The sequence below is a fragment of the Podarcis gaigeae genome (genome assembly GCF_964106915.1).
Source record: "Podarcis gaigeae genome assembly, chromosome: 1".
NCBI classification, from domain to species: Eukaryota; Metazoa; Chordata; class Lepidosauria; order Squamata; family Lacertidae; genus Podarcis; species Podarcis gaigeae.
Window position 1 is genome coordinate 96837929 of NC_139678.1, and position 25919 is coordinate 96863847.

At 40.4% G+C, this 25919-nt stretch overlaps 1 protein-coding gene across 1 annotated transcript in view; it reads right to left on the reverse strand.

Moving 5' to 3' along the window:
• Positions 1 to 25919, reverse strand: part of TMEM163 (transmembrane protein 163) — a 67061-nt gene that overhangs the window by 6600 nt on the left and 34542 nt on the right. Inside the window, exons 3-6 of the mRNA XM_083714434.1 lie at positions 17906 to 17949; positions 17369 to 17460; positions 8579 to 8675; positions 184 to 295 (exon numbers count right to left, since the gene is read on the reverse strand). Coding sequence (XP_083570560.1) covers positions 184 to 295; positions 8579 to 8675; positions 17369 to 17460; positions 17906 to 17949 — 345 coding nt within the window. The remainder of the gene's footprint in view (positions 1 to 183; positions 296 to 8578; positions 8676 to 17368; positions 17461 to 17905; positions 17950 to 25919) is intronic.

Consider the following 25919-nt stretch of genomic DNA (forward strand, 5'->3'; position numbering starts at 1 on the left):
TTATGCAGTCCGAATCAAATGTTTAATTTAATAGTAAGAAACTCAACAAATCTGTCAGCTGCATGCTAACTGGTAGCTCATATCTGTAGCTGTTTTTGTATTTTACCTTATGTTCATCTCACTCATCTTTCATCTTATATAAAAGTAGCCAAAACATAGAGGAATGTGATACTTGCTACTTACCATCAGTTAACAATGCTCTGCTTGTGAGCACATTCCCCAACATAAATTTGATCACTGCCAAGGTAGTACAAAGGATTCCACTTAAAATAGAAACACTATATAGAAAGTTATCCTGGAAAAGAAAAATGAAAAATATATTATGTGTCACTTTTGCCATGTAATACAAAGCTGTCAAATAAATGTACAGATCTGGGCCCGAACAAAACACTTCTGGAGGTGGCTTTGGCTAGATATATATGAACAGCTGTGAGTGTGGGCACACGAGCAATTCACACACATATCTCAATCAGTAAATGTTATCTTTGAAAGGGAACTACATTTCTCTCCCATAGGGATATGTGAGAGTGATGTTCTTACCCTCTCTGTGCAAGAAAGATCAACAACTTCCCCATTCAAACATACTTCAGGAGCATGAAAAAGGTGCAAGATTCAGCAGCACATCTGCTGGAGCACACCAAAGCCTTCCAGGATGGATCAAAATCCACAATGGCTGAGAAGAAAAGGAGAAACTAGCCCCTAGCACAGAGCCGTCTTTCCCATTGGGTGGGCTGGCGGGCGTGCAGCTTCCTTCCCAAGCCTCCGCGGGAGGAGAGCGATCCCCACAGAGGCATAGGATGGAAGCTGCGCCCCGCCAACTGTATGGCTGGCGGATGTGCAGCTGTCTTCCCAAACCCCCGCGGGAGAGCGATGCCCGCAGAGGCTTGGGAAGAGGTCGACAACTCTGGGAAACGGGGGTGTGGCACCGGATATGCTTAAGATGGCCCTGCCCTAGCAGCTTGTCTGGCAAGTATCCTGGAAGGGGGGATTAAGTTGCAAGGATGTGTACTATGAGAGTAAACATACAGGTTCTGGGTTGGCTAGCTGCCAGCCCTGAATATGACCACTGATAGCTATATAGCAGAAAACAAGGGTTATGGTGAGTGGGAAGGGAGTAGCCAGGATTTATTTGGGGGGTAGACTTTATGTTTGGGAGACAGAACAAAGTCATCTGCAACACACCTGGTCAGTTAGTTAGGTATTTTTATATACGTACCTGATTTGGGGGGGGGGCAGCTGCACCCTCCTGGTTATGCCCATGGGGGTAACTGTGACTCCCTCCCCGCACTTTCCTCTAGCATTATATAGGAATAATGAGAAGGAGAGGAAAAATGAGACCCATTCTCTTTCCCAGATTCTCTGCTCTACCAGTGCTCATATTCAGGGTCGCTATGCAATCCTAAACCTGATCCCTCCATCTCTTTATAGAACAGGGATGGGGAAGAATAAAAGGGTCCATTTCCCTGTCACCCTTCCAGAAATGCCTCTCCTGCCTGGCCTGGACATTTCAAACCAGCCTGGAACAGGAAAACTCTCCTTAAGGGGTAGGGATACAGCGCAACATTTCATTGCACATGCCACATGCACAGTCTATTTTTTAACTAGAAATAGGTTACCGTATATACTCGAGTATAAGCCGACCCAAATATAAGCCTAGGCACCTAATTTTACCACAAAAAACTGGGAAAACTTATTGACTCGAGTATAAGCCGGTTCACCACACCACCACACACACTCTGGTGGGCTGGAGTGTGTGTGTGTGTGTGTGTACACAGTGGAGGGGGCTTCTCCCTCCTCCCAGCCCCTCCCATCCCCCTGCCTACCTAGGGTGCTGCTGAGAGGTAGAGGCTGGTGGTGGCAGCAGCAGTGGAGGAAGAACAAGCAGCACAAAAGGGCTGCTTTCAGGCTGCTCGTTCTTCCTCCACCACCGCCAACAGCGGTGGAGGAGGAAGGAGCAGCCCAGAAGGACCCTCACTTGAGTATAAGCTGAGTGGGGCTTTTTCAGCATAAAAAATGTGCTCAAGAAGTAGGCTTATACTCGAGTATATGCAGTATCATACCAAATAAGATCTAATAAAACAGTATTCTCATTCTATGATTTTATTTTATTTCAAAGTTGCATGCTCCATGCAAATATTATGACTGAAACACTCTTTGAAACCCCCAGCTTTATTTAATACAAGTAAAGAGCTGAAAAGAAGGAACAGAGGAGAAAAAAGCAAGTGTAGGAGAGTAAAGGAATCCAGTTTTCAAGTACTTGAGACCAGCAAGATCTGTTCAAGGAATCCCTGCAGTATTTCAATGCATCCACTGAGTGGAGCTACTCACCACAATATCTGTATGACTATTCTATTCCACTCCACCACCTGCCCCAGGATTCCCACTACCACCAGTACCAAGTACCACTGACAAATACGCAACTAGTACAGCCTAGATTACCTTTGGGAGGCAGAATGAATGAGCTGAATTAGGAGTAGGCTTGTGCACCTGAGGGTCTAGTGAGTTGTGTTGTGCACCACAGGGTCAAGGATAAAAGATACGGATAAAAGGATAAGAGAGACAATTGGAAGTGCTTGTTATGAAGATGAAAACTGAAATGGCAAGGAGATGGGCAGTGACCTGGTATCAGCAATCACTGGTAACACATCAGGAACCTCAACAGCATCCCACTTGGTGTGAACAATTACCTTTCCAAATTAATTCATCTTCCAGAAAACTGATCAGAAGAGACACTTTAATATGGTACTAAATTAATAAAATAACCCTGACCATCTGCTGCCATGTCCCCCAGGACCTTTCCTCTTTGTCGCCTCAGATTACCTTCTTGCCATTGCTTCTGAAAATCATTAAATAAGGAATCAAATCCATCGAGATTCATTGTTCGCTACCTCACTAGATTTTAATTGGAGCAACAGCACTGAATTAGAAAGAGAAGATTAATTTTTTTTAGAAAAAAACCCTAAACACTTCCATAATCTGCAGCCTTCTTTTGTTTGAAATGAAACTCATTTTTGTCCAGTTGTGCCAATGTTTATATCTGCATAAGTACCCAGTATATCCCATTCTATCCTAAACATCTTTGCTTGTGACATAATGCAGCTACAAATAATTATGTATTTAACTACATTTTATACTATGCTTTGATGTTACACTGCCATAGCCATTCCAGTTACAAAGCCATTTATAAATCCTATACTAAGTACACCCACAGCAAATCTGTGAACAAAGCAAAGTGTATACACAACAGACCTGAATGAATAGAATCAAGCCTTCTCCCTCAATAATTGCAATGTTTTTGAACTTTTCCTTCTCTCTCTCTCTCTCTCTCTCTCTCTCTCTCTCTCTGTCTCTCTCTCTGTCTCTAACATTTTGCTTACAAGACTGCTGGGCCAGAAAGACCTCATCTGCCGAGCTTGTTTACTTGTTCACAAACCTTAATTTGCATCTCTGCATACATATCTATTAGCATATGCAAATTTCTATCACAGGTCTGTGCTCTGAGTCTTTTAAGTGCTTGATTGTGCCCCTGATAGGGAAGAAGTGGGGGGAAGAACAGGGCAGACTTTTCTGACCTTTTTCTTTATGGTTATGCAATGATTGAACTGCAAGGCAAGCTGAAATCTTATCATATATTTCACTATACTAGCAAATCCATCTCAATAAAAGCACGCAGGACGTCACCATGGAAACTGCACATTACAAAGAGCAAACAAGGAAGGTATTTGTGGCCCACTACCATTCCTTGCTAAGGTTATATCCTTGAATCCAGTTTTATGCTTACAAGTATAGTGTGGATGCCCTCTAACCCAAGAATACATTGTTGAGTGGCAGTGACTTCAGCTGTTTCCAAATCACTTAATGCCCATCATCAAGGAGAGTGCTAGTTTCATAAACAGGCAACACACAACTTCAGGATTGCTCATACCTGAGGACGTTCTTTCAAGAGTGTTTCTTTCTTACTGCACTAAACATTACTATTTAGGAAAAGGTAATTCTGTGTGATGGAACCTGCATTTGGTTAATGTACAACCGTACTAACTGCAATGCAGATACAGTACTGCTCACAGAGAATATCTACTTCCCATAAATGAAAGTATGAAAACCAGAGTGTGCTGTAATTTAGACAAGGAAAGAAGGCACTTGGATTTGATCCTAATAATGCAAAAAATAGAATAGCTCTCAGAAACTGGGGAAATGTATAAAAACAACCATAGGTATAAACCAATAAATAATATTAGTATGAAATTGTGTCTCATACCACATCCACTGTATATTTGCGACTGGGTGGTGGAACTTCCTGTATGGGACTAAGAGAAGCTATCATGCAGATGCACCCAAATTCTCTTTGTGCAAACACACACACGTGATATACTCCATAATTGATTTTTACCTAAACTGTGTTGTTGTTTTAACTCCCAGAAAGGCTGGACCTGGGGGCCACAGCCCCTGCTGCCCAAGCTCTTTGATATTGCTACCCAAAGCATGGCAGATGATGGAACTGTGAAAAACAAGTCCAGCATCTTTGTTCGGCCACTAGGTCGCAAGTGTATAAACTGACCTGCACCAAAACACCACAGGGCAATTTAAAGCATAAAAATGTATTAACCACACAACCCAATAATGTCAATTATTTAACGCTACAAAGCTGTTTTTGCTGTTCCTACGTCATTTCAATTTGGCATGCTATCACCTTTAAACCATATATATATATATATATATATATATATATATATATATATATATATAAAATAGCTATAGCATAGTTACTACTGTTCTGTGAAGGAAGCATACTTTGATAAACTCAATTCATGGAGTGATCGAAGTCAATGCAATATTGTGTGCACACAACAGTGCACTCTCAAGAGGAGTACCACCAGTTCCCCAAAATTAACCTTTTAGCAAATATACATCTAAGATCTGACTGTGTGCGCCAACATAGTCGCAGATCTAGCAACGAACAGGATCAGTGGGTGAGCTGCACTGCTGTAGTCCTAGTTTTCAACCAGTACATTGTGTCTCTTAGACCAGACGTATTTTCACTACTCATCTAAAAGCACAACTAGTGTTACAAATAATAGCTTCTTAAGATACATTTTTATACTGGAACTTCAGCTTTCCTTTGTTGTGGCAAATGAAGTAACCTTATTCCCATCCTAGCAAACAACATCCTGGATCATACTAATGAATGTAAACTGCACTGCCACTGCATAGATGATACTGCTGCCTGGGGAAATAAACACACTCCCTGAATTGCAAGTAGCTATTGATTTAGCACACCAAGCAAATGGTTGTACTCTCCCTGGCCCTTTGAGTTGCATTATCAAACAAGAAATCATATGCATTTTGTGGTACGTAACAAAAGAGATAACCTATTTGGGGGGATATGGAATTATAATAAATTATAATGAACTGCTGAATTTACAGTCTACAACAAGAAGAGAAAAACTCAAAATGATTGTTAGTTCCTCTGAAATAAATTAATAGCTTAACTGAAAAATATGTCAAGACTAACAGCACTCTTGAAAGTAACTTTCAGAAAACCATTTTCAAAATATGGGCTGTTTTTCGTGCCACTATACCAAGCCTAATAATCTCTGGTTGCATGCAAAGTGCTCTAGTGCAAGGAACTTAAAAAAAAAAAAGACAATATATTTCAGAAAGCAGGATATTCAGTAAGGTTACAGCATTATTTTAGGCCAATTCTCAGCGGGTTACCTTCTCTTAGAAAGTACAGAGATCATTTAGAATTAGCCCCAAGTGCACTTATCAGGGGCTTGCCTAGCTTTTACTTGCTCACTATAGTAAAGAGCCCAAGGCCAGCATTTTTCCAGTTATCAGAGTGATGCCACTACCAACACAACTGCAAAGCTGAAATGATTTTTTGGACGATGCAATTTGCAACAGAGGGCAGTAGCAGGCCACAGGAATATAAGATGAGATGACAAGAGTTGCAGCAAGCAGAGTCAAATCAATCAAAGAAGACAGCAACAAGGTTATCTCAGAGTGCTATCTACAGGTCATCAACAACCCATCCTGGACTGTGAGGAAAGAAACCTCATTCAAGTTCATACAAGGCTTCTAAACAATGAGCTGTAAGTAAATGAAGGCGTAAGGAAAACTTAAAATGTTACCTTTGTATCATGGGAGCATCTGTGACATGCACAGATGAAGGTTGCCAGTACAAGACCTGACTCTGAAACTGAAATAATGGCAAAATGGCCCCAGGAAACCCAGAATGAAACATTTATGCAGTCTGCTAATTCCCAGGCCTTCCTTGCAACTCAGGCCTCTTTGGCTAGGAACCGAAAAGATGCACCACAACTTCACAAGAGGACTTTCTAAACTGCGGCAATCTGAAAAACTTGAGGAAAAAGACAGAAGAGTGCCTCCACCATTCCATGCACAGAAGCTAACACAAACACTGCCTTCTAGCCTATTTGTGCACTCTGCATACACCCAGAGACACAAGCATCTGTTGGCATTCTTAATTATGCCACCTGAGGCAGCCACCTCACCCTTACTAATGATAGGGCTGGCCCTGGTGAAAAAGGATGCCCCTTGATAAATAGAAAACTCATGTGAGCATTGTGAAAGTACCTTACAGCAGCAGCTTCCAAAATTGATTCTGAATTACACATTATATTGAGTGATTAGTCAATATAATCCATACCTACAGCATGTTGAGTATGGACATGGAACACCCTGATCTGAATCCCTGCAACACTATGGTCAAGTAGCCTTGACCAAATTTCCATCTTTCTGTCTGAAACTACCTCACTAGGTTGCTGTAAGACTGAAACACTCCGCTCTAAAGTCCTTAAAGAGAGAAGAGAAACATTAAGCCCTAAAACGGCCCAGAAACAAATGCAGACTAGAAGCCCAGCATAAAGAAAACTTATACTTGTCCTGTTCTTTGACAGAAAATGTTTTAATCTGCTATGTAAATTATATTGCTCCAAACCAAGAGTTAAATGTTATCTTTCTTAACATTTAAGGAATGGCAACATTTTCTAGTGGAAAAGTGTTGTTCCACAACCGCATGACTCAAAATCAGAGTCATGCTGCTTAAATTTTACACCAAGCTAGGAAAGCCTATTCTGAAAAGAAGCTTAATTCATGAAATCTGACATTTTCAAATAAATTAACATTTCTAAAAGTCTCTGGAAAATATGCTCCTTTGTGTCAATTTAAATGGGTTACAATGCACTACATGGGCTTCATTCTCAGACATTGTTGGGTAAAATTCCACACTTATGTAAATGCAATCTGAACTCTAGCACAAAATACTATTTTGAAGACTCTAAACTTTCACTTTAAACTGCTTCAAGCCTTTAGGGATGTAGGCGTGAATTATTTTTCCAGTTACCCAATTCACAATAAGAGGTGGCTCTTTAATCCAAATTATGCACAAAATCCAGCTGCATGTGGAAAACATCCAAACATATTAGTAACCCGGTAATATATGTGCATCTCCATGTATTATCCATATAGTAGCCTGTGCTATCATGTCCATCTGTCCTCTTTTATATAGAACAAATGTCTGGTTATTTTACAGAAGATGGTTTTGATCTCCATTGCGGGCCAGAAAAGGGTATGAGAGAAAGAAGGCAGCAGGATGATTGCCATATTACTTTAAAATCATAGCACTTTCTGGTTTCTATTTACAGTACTGTATTACTCCTTTCACACATATAGTAAGTTGGATACAGCACCAATATGCTGTGCTTTTCCAGCATGAGATTTGCATAATTTTGACAACTTCCAGACATGCAGCATGAGTGTTTGTCCATGAGTGTTTGTGAATATTGTTCAATGTTCACTTTCACAGCCTGTATCTTTCACCAATTTTGCAAAGCAACAACGTGCCTGTAGCCTCAAGTTGACATATGGTTTCTTGGCTGCAGCAAGTTATGGAACATAAATTTACAGTTTAGGAAATGTAAGTAAATCTGAATCCAACCCATTCCACCTTCTTCTTAAAGCTTCCCTAGATTCTCTATCTTTGGATTAAACCTATATCTCTCTAGATGTTGTTGGACTCTACAACTTCCTTCAGACCTGGCCAACATGACCAATTGCCAGAGTTTAAGGGAGACATAATTCAGCAATATCTGAAGGGCCACGGCCTCCTCTTTTCTGTTCTACTCATTCCTAGGTCCATTGTCTAAAGAAGTTTCCCAAACCTGGGTCTCCAGCTGCTTTTGGACTATGGTTCCCATCATTCCTGACCACTGGTCTTGCTAGCTAGGGATGATAGGAGTTGTAGTCCAAAAACAGCTAGAGACCCAAGTTTGGGAAACACTGGTCTGAAGTGTGAAATACAGTGGATTCTTTTATTTCTAGAAGTGAATAAATTTTAGTTATTATTGCAAAGAAAAACCATATTGGAACTCAAAAAAGATAAATATTAGTTAATGGTCAAATGTGTACATTAAAGATAGAATATTTTCATGCCGTTCTGTTGAATTATATAGGGACCAAGCTATAAGTGGACACAGGCATGTGCCTCCAATACCATATTATTCTAAGGCTAGATTTTAAGTTTTTCGTTTTAAAAAGGTAAAATAAAAGGTCTTACCACTTCTGGAAGCAATTTAATTGCAAGGTCGTGGATGGCTTTGATCACTATACATAGTGAAGACAGGAGAAATATCACACCCAAGATGACACAGGCGCTGTAAAAAAAGAAGAAAGAAAAAAATATTTGTAACTCATTTGGAGCTTTGTGGCCTATTGATTGATGGCACACAGGATTCTGCAATGAACATAATGTTCAGAGAGTGAATGTCTACTGAAGTCCTAGAGGCTGCTATACTGAATGAAGAGAAGCACACTCTGCCCTTTGCCATTGGACAGGAAACCAAAGGCCACTGGGAAACTGCTCCTCCTGCGTCCCATGAAAAATTATCACTGCAAAGAAAGAAAACATCATAGCAATCTTGTGGAAAAATCATCACTGCAAGGGGGAAGATCAGCCTGGCCCCATGCAACAGCATGGGTAAAATAAATATCAGGTCCTTTTAATCACAAGAATGGAAAAGAGAATTATTGTTAGGAACTCCAAGGTCTGAATTAGACATTTTGTGGTAATATGATGCATGCCCTATCAACTAGTAAGCTACCAGAGTATGAATACCCTCAGGCCTCATGGTCCAGGAGCTGGGAGGCGGGGGAGGGGCAGTTTGACAAGGTAAATGTGTACAAACTTTCTAGGAAGCGTTTAGCAATTTTCCTGTTGTATTTCCCAGTGTTTAGAAGTTTAAACATTACTGTGCAAATAAGATAGAAACCTATGCAGAGGTTTCTAAACTGCAATTTGAAGTAGAAACTGTGCTGCACTGCTAATGGAAGTCATTTTTAGGGAATTCTCTATCTCAAACAAATCCTATGTAAACAGAACTCCTGGTAACCATGGTGTTTTGAACATCTCCCAGACTATTCTGATAAATGATGCTGTATGATAATTCCTTTTGTAACCAGCATCTGTTTTCTTTATTATAAGAAATAAAGAAGCAACGATTCTCATCTGGCATTCAGTGTCTTGTCACCTATTGGGAGCGCAGTCTGAGGCTGTTATAATTAGCACAGCAGTGCACTACTATTTTTTACCCTGCAGACATTAGCCAATCTGGAGGTTTGGCAGAACATGCAAAATTTACATCAAACTCATTAAAGAGGCTGCAAAGGAGTCAGCAGGGTTCTGCCAAGCTTAAGAAATGCAAGCTCAAGTTGTGACATCGTCACAACATTTTGTGGCATACCATATTCAGAAATGAAGACATGGGGCCTTATGCTAAAGCACATTTGCTGGTGATTCCAAGATGCTAAAGCTCTGTCTGTGTTGCTCTCCCAGGAACAACTGTAAGAGCAGGAAGGAAGATTGGCTGCATAGATCACTGCAAAATCAGACAGGATTTTCTCACTGATGTTACAGCAAGACTACAGAATTCTGTCACTGGAGAAATGAGGACAAACCTTCACTGGTCTTAGGATAAATATTCAACACTTTGTGAAGGCAGATATCCAAAATAAACTTGTGTAAGGTAAGGTCCTCTACCTGTAGCAGAGATGGCACAGCCAGTCACGGGACTGTGGGACCCTTGGCAAAGCTGATGCACTCAAGAGTGTGTCTATACCAAAATGTATCCTTAGCACTTGGCCCAACCTCTGCTTCTGCATCAACTCCCAGCCCAAACCAGCTTGTTTCCATTTGTTTCACTAAGCCAAGCCTCACTGATGCAGACAGGAAGAGGTGCAATTTAAAAAAAACAAAACACCACTAACTGGCTCTGATCATTACTGAGCCAGTCTTAATTCAGAAATTATCTGTCCACACCACTGAGAGCTCCCCAAACCCCTTCCTTTCTACTGGCACCCATCCACAGATTCTTTGACCCACTTTCTTCTCTACCCTACTTTCTTGAGTGGTAGTTCTCCAGTGGTGGCAGCAAACAGGGAAGAGAAGAATTTCTGCAAGTAGCAATGCTGTTCTGCCAATAGCAGCAGGCACAAAAGGAAAGGCCTCTCCATCTTCCCCTCCCATACCTGATATACTACTATGCAGTACGCCAGCCACAAACAGCCTGTGGAAATGTAGCTTCCCCAAGGCAGACATTGCAGTAGACCTTGAGAAAATGATATTTCACATATGTGGTTTACCATTTTCACGCAAAAAGGGGAGGCTTAAAATATGGGTTTTATTCTCTAACCTAAATTTGTTGCCTCCTTTTCTACCCAGCAGAGAGGAAACATACAAGGAATCAAAATCTGAATAGCTTATTACATCAAAAATCGGAAGCTTGTGTCCACATCAAATGGGTTAAAATGTACAGGAAACTATGGCTAAAATGGAAATTTATGTTTCAGGATTATTAAAATAATAATAATTCTGTGGCAGCTGCCACAGACAACAGCTATCAGTTTATATTTAGCAGAATACTGACACCTTGGATAGGGTGAAAATGCAAACAAAAAGGGAGAGGAGCGCTATTATCTTTTGAATGATTTATCACTCATTCATCATATTTAGCTAGGGCAGCATCTTTTTTAATATACTTGTTGCGAAATTCTGCGGTCATGCAAAATTCATGAGTGTGCCTGTCTTTATACCTATAGCAGAATATCTTAATGGCTGAGGCACTTCTAAGTGTGCTGATTTCTCTCTGCACTGCAGCTAGAATGCTTTATTGTACACTATACTGTTCCAGTGCTAGCAAACAAAAACCTGATAAAACTAGAAAGTCACCCAAAAAGGTACATAAGAATGAGAAAATAACATTTTTTACTGAAATTATAAAGGGCTATACCTAGAGAAAAGCCTGTGGAATACATCTGGGGTGCAAGTTGACTTTCCCAGCCCCTCTTCACCTACACAAAACACACACACACAGCCTCCCTAGGATCTGGTAACCTAAACAATGTGACCTGTAATGTAAGGGAGGTGCTGGAAAATCAGGTAAAGGCAGTGGAAAATAACTTATTTTTCAAGTCATCTAAGCCTACACAACATTTTATTTTAAAATCAATGAAGACTGAGTACTTGGGGGGGGGGGCGCTTCTGTCTAGTCGACCCATTATCTAGATCTATTGCATATATTTTATCCCTGAAATGCACTTCTTGAAAACCAGTTGTATTCCAAAAATAACAGCTCATTGCAGGTTGATTCCAGATTTCCTAACAGTGTATCCATTGGGAAACAGATTAAAACTGATGTAACGGAAATGGTGCATGTATATCCACACATGCTCATTGGTGTTGTGGGTGGGCATATACCAAGACTGCAATCACCACTTCCTCCTTCATTAACTTGCAGCATGTGCAGGGAGAAAAAGGCATGGATAACCTAATCAGGGGGGTCAGTTTCCAACCACACCAACCCTTTTGGATGGAAGCAGCACGTTGAGGACAAGAATGGACAGTTCTGGTTTGTGGGGCGGTACTTTTTTGCCACTAATTGGCTAGTATATATGCAGCCTAAGAGGGTAATAAAGTTAAGCTGCAACCCACTGGCATTATTTTTCTGCCCACATTTTATCAATACAGTGAATTTCATTAGCCTCCTGAAGACTGCACACATGACATGCTGACATGCTGCACACATGACAGAGCTTGGTTTACTGGACACAATACATAGTATGTATTTTGCAGCAGCTGGTTGAGTTGGAACAGAGCCTACAGGTGAGCATGACTTAACATGGTCATTTTGAAATGGATATTTTTAAGGAAGCTTCCTTCCGTAGTGCGAAAAAAATGCTTCCAATTTATGAGACCTAGGAATAGAGCTGCCTGACCTTTGAGATACAAACACTTAGAAATTACATGTGGGAAGTGATAGGGAGCAGCACCAGCAGGTTTAAATAGGTTGGGGTGAAAGGTTTTCTTCCCTGATACACAAAAAAGGGTAACCTCAATGCTTAACAACTTTGGGGGAAAAGGCAACTAGCCTCTGGTTTGTGCTGAGCACTAGTCAAAGAGTGATACGAAATTGAGGGGAAAGTTCCTAAAAATCCAAAATGAGGCCATGAGTATGTCCTCCTTATTGCTCAAAATTAAGATACAGTGGACTGTAAATAATATATAATGGCAATATGCTCATGAAAGTCATTTTTCACTGACTGACTCCACTTGAATCAATAAAAGTGCTTTAAAATTACCAAATGTGGGGGGTGGATGGGAGAAATTCATGAAAGAGAAAACAGTTAATTGCTGATAAGATAAGCGATGCATCTCCACTACAATTTAACAAATGTGTGGAAGCAAACCGCATGTCTGAAAATACATCAGTAAGAAGCACCAGGAATTTCAGCTAGCCACAATTTCTGGGTGGCATTTGTCTTGCCTCTTTAAGCATGCAGCTCCCACCAACACACTACTATGGCCACTGTAGTAGATAAACAATGTTTTGTCTATTCTATAAATCTGAAGTGGCCCAATGTCAAAAACAAAACTTCAAAGCAATTATTCAAATAGGCAAATGTCTAGGGGAGCCATCAAAACTAGGGCTGGGGTAGGAAGAAGAAGAAGAAGAGTTTGGATTTGATATCCTGCCTTTCACTCCCCTTCAGGAGTCTCAAAGTGGCTAACATTCTCCTTTCCCTTCCTCCTCCACAACAAACACTCTGTGAGGTTAGTGGAGCTGAGAGACTTCAGAGAAGCGTGATTGGCCCAAGGTCACCCAGCAGCTGCATGTGGAGGAGCGGAGACGCGAACCCGGTTCCCCAGATTACAAGACTACCGCTCTTAACCACTACATCTATGGCCCTCTATATTACATTGGATCGAACTCCCATCAGCCCCAACCAGCATTGCTTATAGTCCAGAATGATAGGAATTACCAGTCCAGCAACATCTGGAGGACCACAGTTCCCCATCTCTGGACTAGGGGTGTATAGGATGCTGCTTTTTGTTCTGTTTTGAGTGAATAGAACCCTAAATGTGTGTTTATGCCCATGTGATGGTAGCATTCCCTCCTCTTTCAGACGATTCCTTCATCCTACAAGGAGAGCTGTGATGTCATGATGACCACCTACTGGAGAAGAATGAATCTGTAACAGCATGTGAAGTTGTCTGCATCTCTTTGTGAGGCTAGCCCTCAGGCTTTGCAATCTCAAAGGCTTTTCTGTTTCGAGTCATCCCTCTGAAAATCGTTCACCACTCCACTGTTCCATGTAAGAATATTCAGCAATGTTTTGTCGCAACTACTATTTTACAGTACATCTCTCTCTCTAACCGAAGAGCAAAATGTAGTTTATATAATTTAGCTTCTGTAAAATATCCAGTGTGGGATATCTCCCTGTCTAATTATAATCCCGCTGACTTTCCAGCAAACGGAATGTAGTAAAAATATGTCTAAATGGGTATATAATAAAGCCCCTGGTAATTACTACTCTCAGTTCAATCTGCTGAGAGCAGCAGAGGTGTGGCAACAGAATTAAGCATTAAGTAAAAATTAGTGAAGCATGCAAATACAATCTGTACAAATGTTTTCACTTAAACTTGCCAGTACATAGATATTATGCTGCCTCCCTCCTTTAGTGCACTCTGCGTAGCAAGATATCTTTCACATGGAGTTGAAACCAATTTTAGCAGCTCTCCGCATAGTTAATTAGGATATTCACTGAACTGTGATGACATTTTGCTAAATAAAACAAGATTGTCAATATCAGTCAAATAACTAGCTAGTCGACTTTGTTAGCTTGTGCTTATCTTACAGCTTGGCTGTCAAAGCTGCCAGAAAAACAGACCTTGTTTTCTTCTAACATAAGACCTTTTGTTAAATAAAAATCAACAAAGCAATAGCTTTTATTCTTATTACAAAGCAATAGCTAACATAGTATGTCAAAATTCTCATGCAACAATTAAGCATGTGCTTCACATTTCCATTGAGGTCAATGGGATTTTAGATTGCTGAACCTTTTGACTGAATTGTATCTCTGATTTATGTTCACTGCAAAATGTTCAACATCTTTGGGGGGTATTATTGTATGTACCTCAGGAATCTAAACTTCATGCTATGGGTGAAACAAAATTAAAGACTGTAAGAAGATTATTCAGCTGAGCAAAAGTACTCCTGCCCACCATCAAAATCAGGATAGCCAGGTCCAGGTGCAATTTCTGTGGTTATAAAAAGTTAATCAGGAGTTTATTTGTTAAAAAGGAAAGTAAAACTATTCCTCAGAGTTGAGGGAACAACTGCATATTTCTAGCTCAACAATCATTTTGCCAACACAATCCTATGTGTAGCTACTCAGATGTCCCACTGAGTCCAAAGTGACTTGCTCACCAGTAAGTGTGTGCTACAAGGTGCCTGTGGGATCAATAATGCCCCTGAGGTCTGCCCATGAAGCCTCAGCCCTGGCCCTGACACACTGCACCCCTGGTCATGAGGTGGGGAGGGCTATTGTCTTTTTTCTGCCCTTGAAAAGTACATAGAGCTGAAGGAGGAAGAACCATCTTCCTCACCCATGAAAGAGACACCTTTTGGACCACTTGTATAACACTGTGCCCATTCCCACTTACTGCAGCAAAAGACTGGAACCGATGTCTTACTCATATCCATTAGGTTGTAACCTAGGGAGTTAATACATTTTAACACTCTTTACAAAATCTTTGCACACTTTGTATATCTCTTTGGCTTAATAACCAGCAAGCCTCCATTGAAGGTGTAGAGTTTCCATCTGTTCTATAGCGCAAGTAGCCCAACTTTCATTTGGAAACACCAACTATTGTGAAATATAACTGATGATTTAATATCCATGCGGCATTTGTCTTTCTTTCTTACAAAGCAAACTGAAAATTGTTGGTTAATGCCAATGATCAAGTAGACAATAAAATATCTTCACCCCATGTGCAGTTCTCATGCTTTAAAAATTCTATTACTATGTCCTTGGTTAGAGTAAACTACATTAAGCAAAAGGCAGTGAACAGCTGGTCATCACGCTTATACATACTGTATAATCATCTGTTTTTCGAAATCCTGAATGCTTCTTTGTGTTTATCAGAGTACTGTGAGTTACTTTAATACGTGACAGGGATTTTGATGATTTTTTCCAATAGCAGTAAAAATTCATTTCCAAGGGCATAGCATGTTAGTCCATCATAACAAAAATAACAAAGAGCCTTGCGGCTCCTTAAAGAGTAATAAATTTGTTATGGTATAAGTTTTCATGGACTCAAGCCCACTGCACATCTAATGAAGTGGACCATGATCCAAAAAGTTTATGCTATAATAGGTGTGTTAATCTTCAATGTGTCACAAGGCTCTCAGTTACAGACTGATTTAACAGTATTAATTAGTTCTGTACTCTATTTTCAAAAAAGTACTGTATTTTTTCATGCATAAGTCACCCCCTATTTTTGGGGACTCCAAATTAAGAAAACACCCCTCAGCAATACCCGTGTATAAGACGAACCCCAATTTTAAACCTATTTTTTTGGTTAAAAAACCAAGTCTTATACACAGAAAAATACGGTATTTGGTGCTTAAGTTGTCATTAGACTCTCACAGCACTGCAGCAATGAAAATGTAAGTCATGGGGCTATGCCAACATGTGGCAGGAGAGACTCTGGCCTCCGTTTTCTTTCTTGGGCAGGAAGAGGGTTATTGGAAAGTGGGAGATATTGACATCAGTCCCTTGTCATAGCTGGATCACCTCCTGCTGAGTTTTAAGCTTTCAGCACCTTTTCCCTTCTGCAGAGGTGAGGGACCTATTAGGATGATCTGCCCTTAGATTCTGATAGAGTCAATTGGCTCCCAGGTGGCGGGCAGGGAGTTAGAGTCAATATGACTGGCACTCCTGTTGAAGCCCTGGCAGATTTGTGAAATATGCAAATAGCACAAGTCACTGACCTGGTAGTCCCTGAGCTCACTCTGCCACTTTTTGGAGCCCACTTGACTCCTTGCTATACACCAGAGCTTTGGGCAATGAAACACACCAGGAAATGACTTGAACACAGATGAATGGTGAGTGCTCATTATCAAGCCTAAGTGGGCAGTAAAGGCAGCAAGGGAGACCTATTTTTCTGCTTCCATTGCAACCTCATTGTGCCGCCCCTCAGAGCTTTCCCAGGTAGTTTGGGGCCTTTTACAGTCTGGCCCAAATGAGATGGTGGAACTGATAGTAGCTTGCTGAAACTTGTTCGCAAAGCATTTTGAGGATAAAATTGCTTGCCTCTGCCAGGACCTTGTCTCTACCGTTACAGCATCAAAAGGTGTCCAGAGCACTGTCTAGGCATGTTGTGTTTCAGTTAATAAGGCTTGAGGACATCTGGAAGGTGTTTGATTCAGTCTAGGGAACCACTTGCACATTTGAACCTCACTGCTTATAAAAACAAGCTTCTGGGCCAGGGAGATGATTAACAACTCCTGGTAAGAGGGGATGTTCCCTGCCTACTCAAGGAGACAGTGGTAAGACCACCCCTTAAAAAAAAACAAAAAAACTTCCATGGATCCACAGAATTCAATTGTCTCCCCCATGCTGTTTAACATCTACAACCTCTGTATGGAATGGCACACAACGCTTGAGCTCGAGCTTACTGAAAACATACTTCTGCTCCTAGGTTGTTACAGATACTTAATTCCAGTGGGTTATTAATCCTGCCCTGGGTTATCATTTCAAAGCATTGTGTACCTATTTTAAATTTTGTTGCACACCACCTAGAAACTCATTGTGAAAGGCAGGATAAAAAGGTTTAAATAAATAAGACTTTGTAGTCAGCTGTATAAGAGCAGGAAGGCTCATATCAGTATAGCTATTATGTTGCTAGGAGAACATAAAGAGGAAAACTGCCCAGAGAAAGCAGATCCCCCCCCCCGCCCTTTATCATCTCAGACTTTGATAAGTGCTAAAAATAACCATAAGTACTCACATGTATTCTCTGTGCGCTGAATGTACTGCAGCTGCATTGCTGTAGCGCCACAGAACTATCACCGACGACAACACATCCAAAGTGGCATCAAACTGGAAAAGATACAGAAGCCATTAAGGCAAGCCATGCTTAAATCAATACACTGCTAACTGTGCCACAAGCCTGTAGACTAAGTATAAATCATTTGAATAAAAGCAGGGATAAGCACAGAATAAAAGCAGTGATAAGCACAAAGGATAAGCAAACTCATCCTTTGTGCCGGAAACAAAAGACACAACAGACTTTCAGCTGCATGCACACTACACATTTAAAGCCCTCTTCAAGCACATTCCCCTGCCCCAAGAATCCTGGGAAACGTAGTTTTCACTAACAGGGAAACAATTCCCAGAACTCTTAAACTGCAGTTCCCAGGATTCTTGGGAGGAGGGTTTGAGCTTTAAATGGGTACTGTGCATGCAGCCTTTATTGTGTCAGTCAGTTACCCCAGTCAGGGGTAGGGAGTTGTGCAATGTACATTTCAGTTAAGAGACTACTTACAGCAAATCCAAATGATGAAGCACTGTACCTCATTACGGAGACAGCTAAAAGAAAAAGGGAAAAATACTCTTTTGATCTTTTTGTTCACTGAAGTGAGGAAAAGTATCAGTTTGAAGAGGAGTAAACAAATAAAATATCACAATATATTCATTAGCAATGGTAGAGACTCCACCAAGCTTCTGTAAATCAAAGGAGGAACAATCTGTCACTTAGGAGAGGCATGTGAAAATCATTTTTAACATTTGAGGCTGAAACAGAATCCAACTAAACATGCAGGTAACTCCACCCAATTCTTTCTTTTCAAGAAGTAAGCAACTTCATAACAGAGCTTATTCAGAGCAAAAGAGCAATCCAAATAAGTTATCTGGAAATGCCACTGAGAAGTCTACAAAATCAAGTGCAAGCCAACACTCCCATTTCTTCTGGTTTCCCTCTCAATATCAGATCTGAAATTAGATTAAAGTGGACCCAGATATGACAGCCTTATCAAAGAGACCCTAGATCTGGTTAGCTACCACCTCATTCTAACAGCTTACTTGAGAAAGGAAAGATTTGAAACTGAACAACCGGGGCACACTTTCCCCCAAAAACTACTTAATTTTTTAAAGGGGAAGGGGGACAACTGACAGCAGCCTGGTTAAATTTATCTATGAAGGGCAAAGGTCTAAAGGTCAAGATCACTGGCTGGCCATTCAGCTCAAAGGACTTGATCCATATTTTCAAGCTACAGGTACTGACTTCTCTAACCAATAGCCAAGAGGTTCAGGACACTTTAGATACAGGAACTGTATTCAAAGAGAAGTACACAGATCTGACATAATTTATCCAATGAATGTTTTACAAACATGTCATTGTGAACTATGGAATAATCAGCATTAACAAATAATGGCTCAATAGCTATTAAAGCCAGGTATTATCCAAAATAGCTCAACTTACTGACACTGCACAGACAGTGATGTGGGAAAATACAGCATGTACATTTTGATGCCATCACTGCACACAGTGGTGCAGTTAGAGATATTTCAGACTCATTATTTACAGGGAGAGGCCTCTTTAGGTGGCAGTATTAACTTACTTCAAAATATAACCCACCTCTGCTGCATTTAGGGGGCTTCCTGTTGTACCCTCACAGCACCACTGATTGCATCAAGTAGACTTTGATCATTTCCAAATTGTGTTGGCTTTCTTCCAAGTTTTCTTTCACCTACATTCTAGCAATCACACCTCCACTTTGTTGCATGCGGTTGATCACTTTACCATGGGATTTTTACAAGTGCTACTATCAGGAAGGAAGGAATTGTCTGGGAAATAATCATTTTAAAAACCTCTGAAGAATTGTTAAAATCAACTTTATCATTGGCATTTCCATAGTGGGACTAACCCAAAGGGAACATTTAATTTTCAGCATTGCAACAAGAACAAGTCCTAATTACAACATTCCTGAGCAAAGTAGGAATAATGGGGGTTAATGGAATATTTATCATGCTTGCATCCCACCCATTCTTGGCCGTAATAGGGACTATGCCAAAACACAACAAAAGCACTACACCAGTTCAGAACATCAGACCTGTGCAACATCTTTAGTCTATCTGCAAACCTCCAACAACAGGCACCAAAGCAGCCAAAGCTATTTTGGGCAAGTTTTATGTCCATTTCAACTCAAAGATGAAAATGTGGTTTATGAGAAGAACTGCTTTTTTCAAAGATCTCAGAAACCTGAAGAAAGCTGAACCATTTGTAAAGAGTCTCGTACAAACAAGCTGAACATTCAGTTTACTGATAAAAAGGAGCACTAGGGAGAAAGACTAGTGCTTGGGATTCTAGGCAAAGAGGTTTATTGAATAGTGAAGCTAATGGAAGACCTAACCTTTCACAAAAGCCACAGAGATGGTGAGACAATCCAAATTTATCAAAAAGCCAGTTTTAGGGAGGGAAGACAGTTTTGCTCTACTCCCATAAAAACACGAGAAATAGTCATTTTGAAAAGGGCAAATTCACTCCTCGTGTCTCTGCGGAAACAGCACAAAAGCCAGTCCAGAAAAATTAGCACAGCGATTTTAAAAGCACTCTACAGTACAGCAAAAGGACCACCCTTTCAGATCACATATGCAAGGGATGGAAAAGTTCACAACATTGGAGTGTTAGTTCAAATAGAGGAACATAGCACCACCACTGTTCAGTAACAGAGCATTTTGCTTGTGTGTGGTACAAGTGACCACAGCAGTGGGTGGCAAATATGGTAAAGGCACTGGTTCTCCCAACAACAATTCATTTTAAACAGTTAGGAAACAATAACTCCAGTTTGTTCAAGGGACAACTGCACATGGTGACTTTTGCATTTTCTGCAAGTAGGCAGTTTCTCATGAGTAGTTCAAGCCAGGTAGTGATGACTTCTACCTGAGGGAGAGCATAATATGAGAACATGTACATTTCGGGGGGGGGGGGCTGCAAAGAATTCTAGATATGAATAAGGCAGTAGCCACTGCATATAGTCCAGGGAATGCCCTCTTTTGGATGCTTTGCAACAGAAGCTGTAAAAAGAAACAGTTTGTGTTAACTGTGTATGCAGTATGAAGCTGCTAAGCAGGATAATCATTTAGTTTCTAGGTTCAGTTTAAACTGCTGGTTTGGGCCTATAGAGCTTTATGCAGCTCAGGACCCCAACACTTCAGGGAAAATCTTTATCCATATAAACCTACCTGGATCCTGCATTCATTAGAAACCCTTCTCAGAGTGCCCCCTCCAAGGGATGTGCAGAAGGTCACATTGTGAGAAACACGACGTGTGGAATGCTCTCCCTAGGGAAGCACACCTGGTACTATCACTGCTGGCTTTAAGATGTCAGGCTAAGGCATTTTAGTATATCCAGCCTTTGGGTTGATTTAACTGGGATCATACTATAATAAGATCTCTGGCCTGTTTGCTACCTTTTAGTTTAGTAGAGTAGGTTTTGTCCTTTTTAAAATATTGCTGGATGAGCACTTTACAGATTCTATCACACATCTCATGATATCACAAGGATTTGCCTAAAGAATTGCAGGAACAGCAGCAGGAATTGCCTAAAGGCAAAACACATGACTGTGACGGTCATGCCATTTCATCATGCGCCTACCCTATTACATATAAGGTGGTGAGGTGGAGACTAATTTTCATATCAAAAGTACAGCTTTGTGGTATCAGGATATCTGTGATAGGATTTCCCTGTGTTTTTAAAAGGGCAAATGATTGTGCAGAGGGATTACAATTTGAATCAGGGAGATACGATCTGATGTTACAATTGGGCTACACTCCCCCGCCCCTAAACTCAATACATCTTTTTCAAAAAGAATTGTCTCTTCATAGACAGAATAATGAAACAACCAGAAACTAAAAATAGAGGCAGAATAGCAAAACAACTCCATTGCTGTCTTTAATTAAGGAAGCTGTACAGAATGTATTTAAAAGGATGAGCCAGATTTGGTTCAATTTTTTTTCAAAGTTATCCCAAAGCTGACTAGAGTTCACCTGTCAACACTCTAGTAGGGTAGTAATGTCCTATCACATGTTTCGTATTACTAGAAACTGGCTACATTCTGATGCAACATTAAGACCTTGGTTGAAAATAAGCTATAGTCTAACGCATTCAAGAGATTTGCTCTTCCCAACTCCCAACACGACCATGGAGGAGAGGAAACAACCCTAAAACAAGCCACCGTCTGGCTTGTCATGATGTGTGAACCTGGTTTGTGGTTTGGTTCCTCCAAACAAACCACAAGCATAAACATTGGCTTACAACTCGCAGTTTGTCTGGAGGAAACAAACCATAAGATTCTGACTTGTGTCTTGTTCTATGTGGCACAGTTAGGGGCAGGGAAGGAACTATGGTTTAACATCCTGTGCAAACCAGGCCACAAGTTAAAGGAGGAGATTCACCACTGCTGCTGAAAACCAGAATTCCTCAGCTGCTGTAATGTCTAGTCACAGCCTGCGGAAAAACCTAAACAGGTGATCCAAATGTCCAGTGAGACATAGTAAGTCACAGTAAGACCACACCTTCTTCAAGCTAAACACGAAATGCCTTGGAATACAGAGTGTGTCTACTAAAACCCACCTCAAAATGAAAGTCTGTTTTCACCTGCAGTTGTCAGAGGTTAAGGATAATTTATTTATACTACCTATCAATCTACAAAACAGACAAGTTGCTCCATTCCCAAGACATGCCTAAAAATGTATTCATCCAGCCATTTATCAGAGGGATCAGCATTGCAATATTGAGGTCATGGGGAAAGAAAAGAGGTTTAAAAATATATAACAAAGTAGTTGCTTAATTGTTTATATAAAAACTGCTGCTGTTGTTTTTTTCAAAGCTAGATTGACATACTTTTCATAGCCAACACAGTTTTTATAAATATTTAAAAGGTCCACTTCAGATTTGTGATGCAAGCAGAGCACTTTAAAGAAATGAATTGATTTTTCTCATGGCTCCATTATCATTCAATACTACTTACAAGCATTTCTTTTTCATGTTCTGCAGTATTATATAAATTTAAACCCAGGACTTTGTGTGTTCCCTGCTCCATATGGGATATGTGCTTGGATATAATTTGACAGCCCTAAAAATCTCATTTTTTGTAAGTGCAGCAGTCTGTTATCTTGTTTACCTATGAAGAATGGAATGCAGATATTGCATCATTAAACAGTCTCAGTTATTTCAGAGCCTCTTCCCTCCCCCTTTTCAGAAGAAAATAGAAATAAAGATTTCTAGTGTACTATTTCCTAGGTGAGAACCACTAAATGTTACTTCCACATGAGAGTGCCCCACACACTGGTTGTAACATAAAAACTTCTTTTCACGTGGTTCAAACACATTGTGTGCAGATTCTCTAACCCAGTACTAGAGAAAATAAGGCTCTGCAGAAAGTGACTTTCAAGTAGAATAATTTATGCACAATGGCTCTTGAGCAGCCTTCATAATGGAGCCTACTGAAATAAGCAAACCCTAAAAGTGAGTTGACAGATGGTAACATAAACATCACAACACAAAACGAATACCAACAACAAACACCGGGTTCTTTCAGTCAGGCCACATCACATTGTCTCTGGCACAATGTCTACAACAAGAAGGTGGTACGAAACTGAGAATTCAGTTCTAAAATTTGTGCCCAGTGTATGGCCAGATTAAATTTGCCAATGACCTTTCCCTCATGAAGATGTAAATGGCGAAGGCTCAGAATACAGAAATGCTATGAAACCGAGATGCACTGACCATATTACAGGAGTTTCAGCACCAGACAGGTCTCTCCTGCTTCCCCATTAGTTTAATTGAGTGCAATCTAGTCCCTTTATACTTTCCTGTATTTTAGCCTCAGCACATTCCTTCAAACAAAAACCACCATTTATGAAAGTCTATGTTTTCAAATTAGAGTCTCTAGCCAGTAATTTAAAATAAATAAAAGTCAGCATAAAAAAAATAGCAAATGGATTTCTATTCTGCTTCTCTTCTTGGAAAAGTCCAAGTCAGCTACGAAACAAAACAGACCCCCCCCCAAAAAAAATCCCCTACTTTTTTTTAAAAAAAAGAATAGAACTTTAAAACACAGAACTAAGTCAAGGTGCCAAATCATCAATAACGCTGGACATACAATATGTCAAGCAAATGGAATGCCTTCCAGAATTTAAAAGAAGTATTGAAGAGATAAAAGTATAGCAATGAGGAAACCAGATGGATGTCTGAGGGCAGAGACCACATCCCAGCCAAATGTACCTTAGACAGAAGACATGCACAGGAAAGGGAAGGGTAATATGGGTCACTTTGAGAGTGCCAGGATGACACATTTTAAACAAGAAGTTAGTTGCTGTTCTTATGAGAAAACAGCAAGTTTCCCTTATAAAAAGACATAGGTCTGACAAGCTCATGCAAATACTTCCCCAGCCAATCCCAACTTGCCTTTATCAGTCAGTAGCAAGCAAACACGTGACACTTCTTTTAGACACAAGCATGGGCCAATGTTCTTGAGGTGCAATTGACTCAAAGCAAGTACAAACAACCATTGACATCTTAGACAGAAGCCCCTTTTTATCTGCCAAGTAGGCCTGGGTGAAATTTTATCAAAGTAATTTAAAAAACCACATCACAACAAATGCACTGCTTCATCTGAGTTGGATAGCCTAAACTGTAACAAGCCATTCTTGACCCATAACTACTATATTGGATGGGACACCATTGATTCAATGGTAGTCAAAAAGAACCTGGCTTTTTCAGAAAACACACACAGCTAGCATACATCATAGAGTATGACAAACATCTACATTTCTATACAAAGCATTTTAATCATACATTTTCCCTTAACAAATATGCTTTTATTTGAATTCTTGATTCTACCACCTCATTGCCTAAAAATGGGCTTTCTAACATGTCCTTTCTAATTCAGCACAGTTTTTCCTGCAAGTTTCATTCTGCTCTGCAGTAAACCAAGGTGCTTGATTTAAAAGTCAATAGTGAAAGCCAGCTTCCTATTCTGGCAGAGAGAAATAAATAATTAGTCAAATAATTCCCCAAGAGAATTCTGGAAAATCGACCAGATACTCAAGTTGGAGATTGACAAACCTGCAGGGTCCAACAATTTTGCTGCAGCCCAATGGTTGGTCGTATTACAAAGGAAGTGATGATTCAGTACAATGTAGCATTTTGTATTTAAACTGTTATGCATCTGGGATAGCTCAGTCAACAGAGCATGAGACTCTCAGAATCATGAATTTGAGTCTCATGTTGGGTAGAAGATTCAATTCCTGCATTGCAGGGGGTTGAACTAGATGACCCTGGTGTTCCTTCCAACTCTACAATCCCATGATTATATGTTGCACAATGAAATAACCAATATCATGCTTACAACAAGGTTGTATCTTGCAGGAATGAAGTACAAGCTAAACTATACAGCTAAATGCATGAAATATGCACTTTGGTACCAAGGACAGCAACACTGGCGCAGACAAATAAACAATAGCAGCAGTACGCTAACCTAGAAGAAAATTAATTTTCAGAGAATCTCCTTGACCTTTCAGCTGCATGTCAGTCTTCACTGCATTGTGAAGCTGTGAATAAGTAAATGCTTCATGTCCATCTCTCTAGCACAGCAGATCTCATCACCATAGAAAAGCTTTGTCAATAGAACACATACGTATCTGGCAAGGCACAGAGCCAGGCATACTTCCAAATTTCTTCTATGCAAAGTATCTTAATCCCACTGTCTCTTAATATAGTGTCGTTTATATCCTGTGATCAGCAGCATGTGCCCTTCTGACCAGATTAATCAAATCCCTCTATTCTGGGCTGTTTCACAGGGTTTCACTCTCCTTAGAACAGATTTTATTTATTCATTGATTTTCATCACACTTCCTCTTAATGACAGAGGTGGCGTACAAATTTTAACAAAAGAAAGAAAAGCCATGATGTGTCATAACAAATATGCGCTGCAACAGATCAAACAGGCACAGTTAATTACTATTCAACCCCTAAACTAATTTAAATAAAAGGCCTTACACTTCTCTAAAAGTGAAGGATCAGGTCCACTGGCACATATTTACAGATGCTTCCGCAGGGCTGGAACTGATAAAACCCTATTCCTGGAATAGATGGATTTCACAGTCCTATAATGGAGACAGTCAGTCAGGTCATTTATCCATAGCAGTGACTAAAGGAGAAATTACCTCTGGGAGGAGTGCAGAGACAAGTGCCATGGCGCACCTGTAGCAGCAAAAACTAGACTCCTTCATCCGCCCCAGCTGCAAAACCTGTCTCTCCTGTATTGGTCTCTACAGCCACAGCAGGTGCTGTAACTCTCCAAAGGTTTGACTTCACCTATAAAGGCACACTCTTCCATTGTCTTCCAAAACAAACAGATGCCAACAATTAATCATGTTTGCGTAATCTGGTGCAGATAACATCGGCTAACCACGCCTGACTACTGCAGTTTACATGCCTGACCACAAAATGCTATTTAGCCATCTAATCACTATGTTTAAAGTAGGCAGGCTA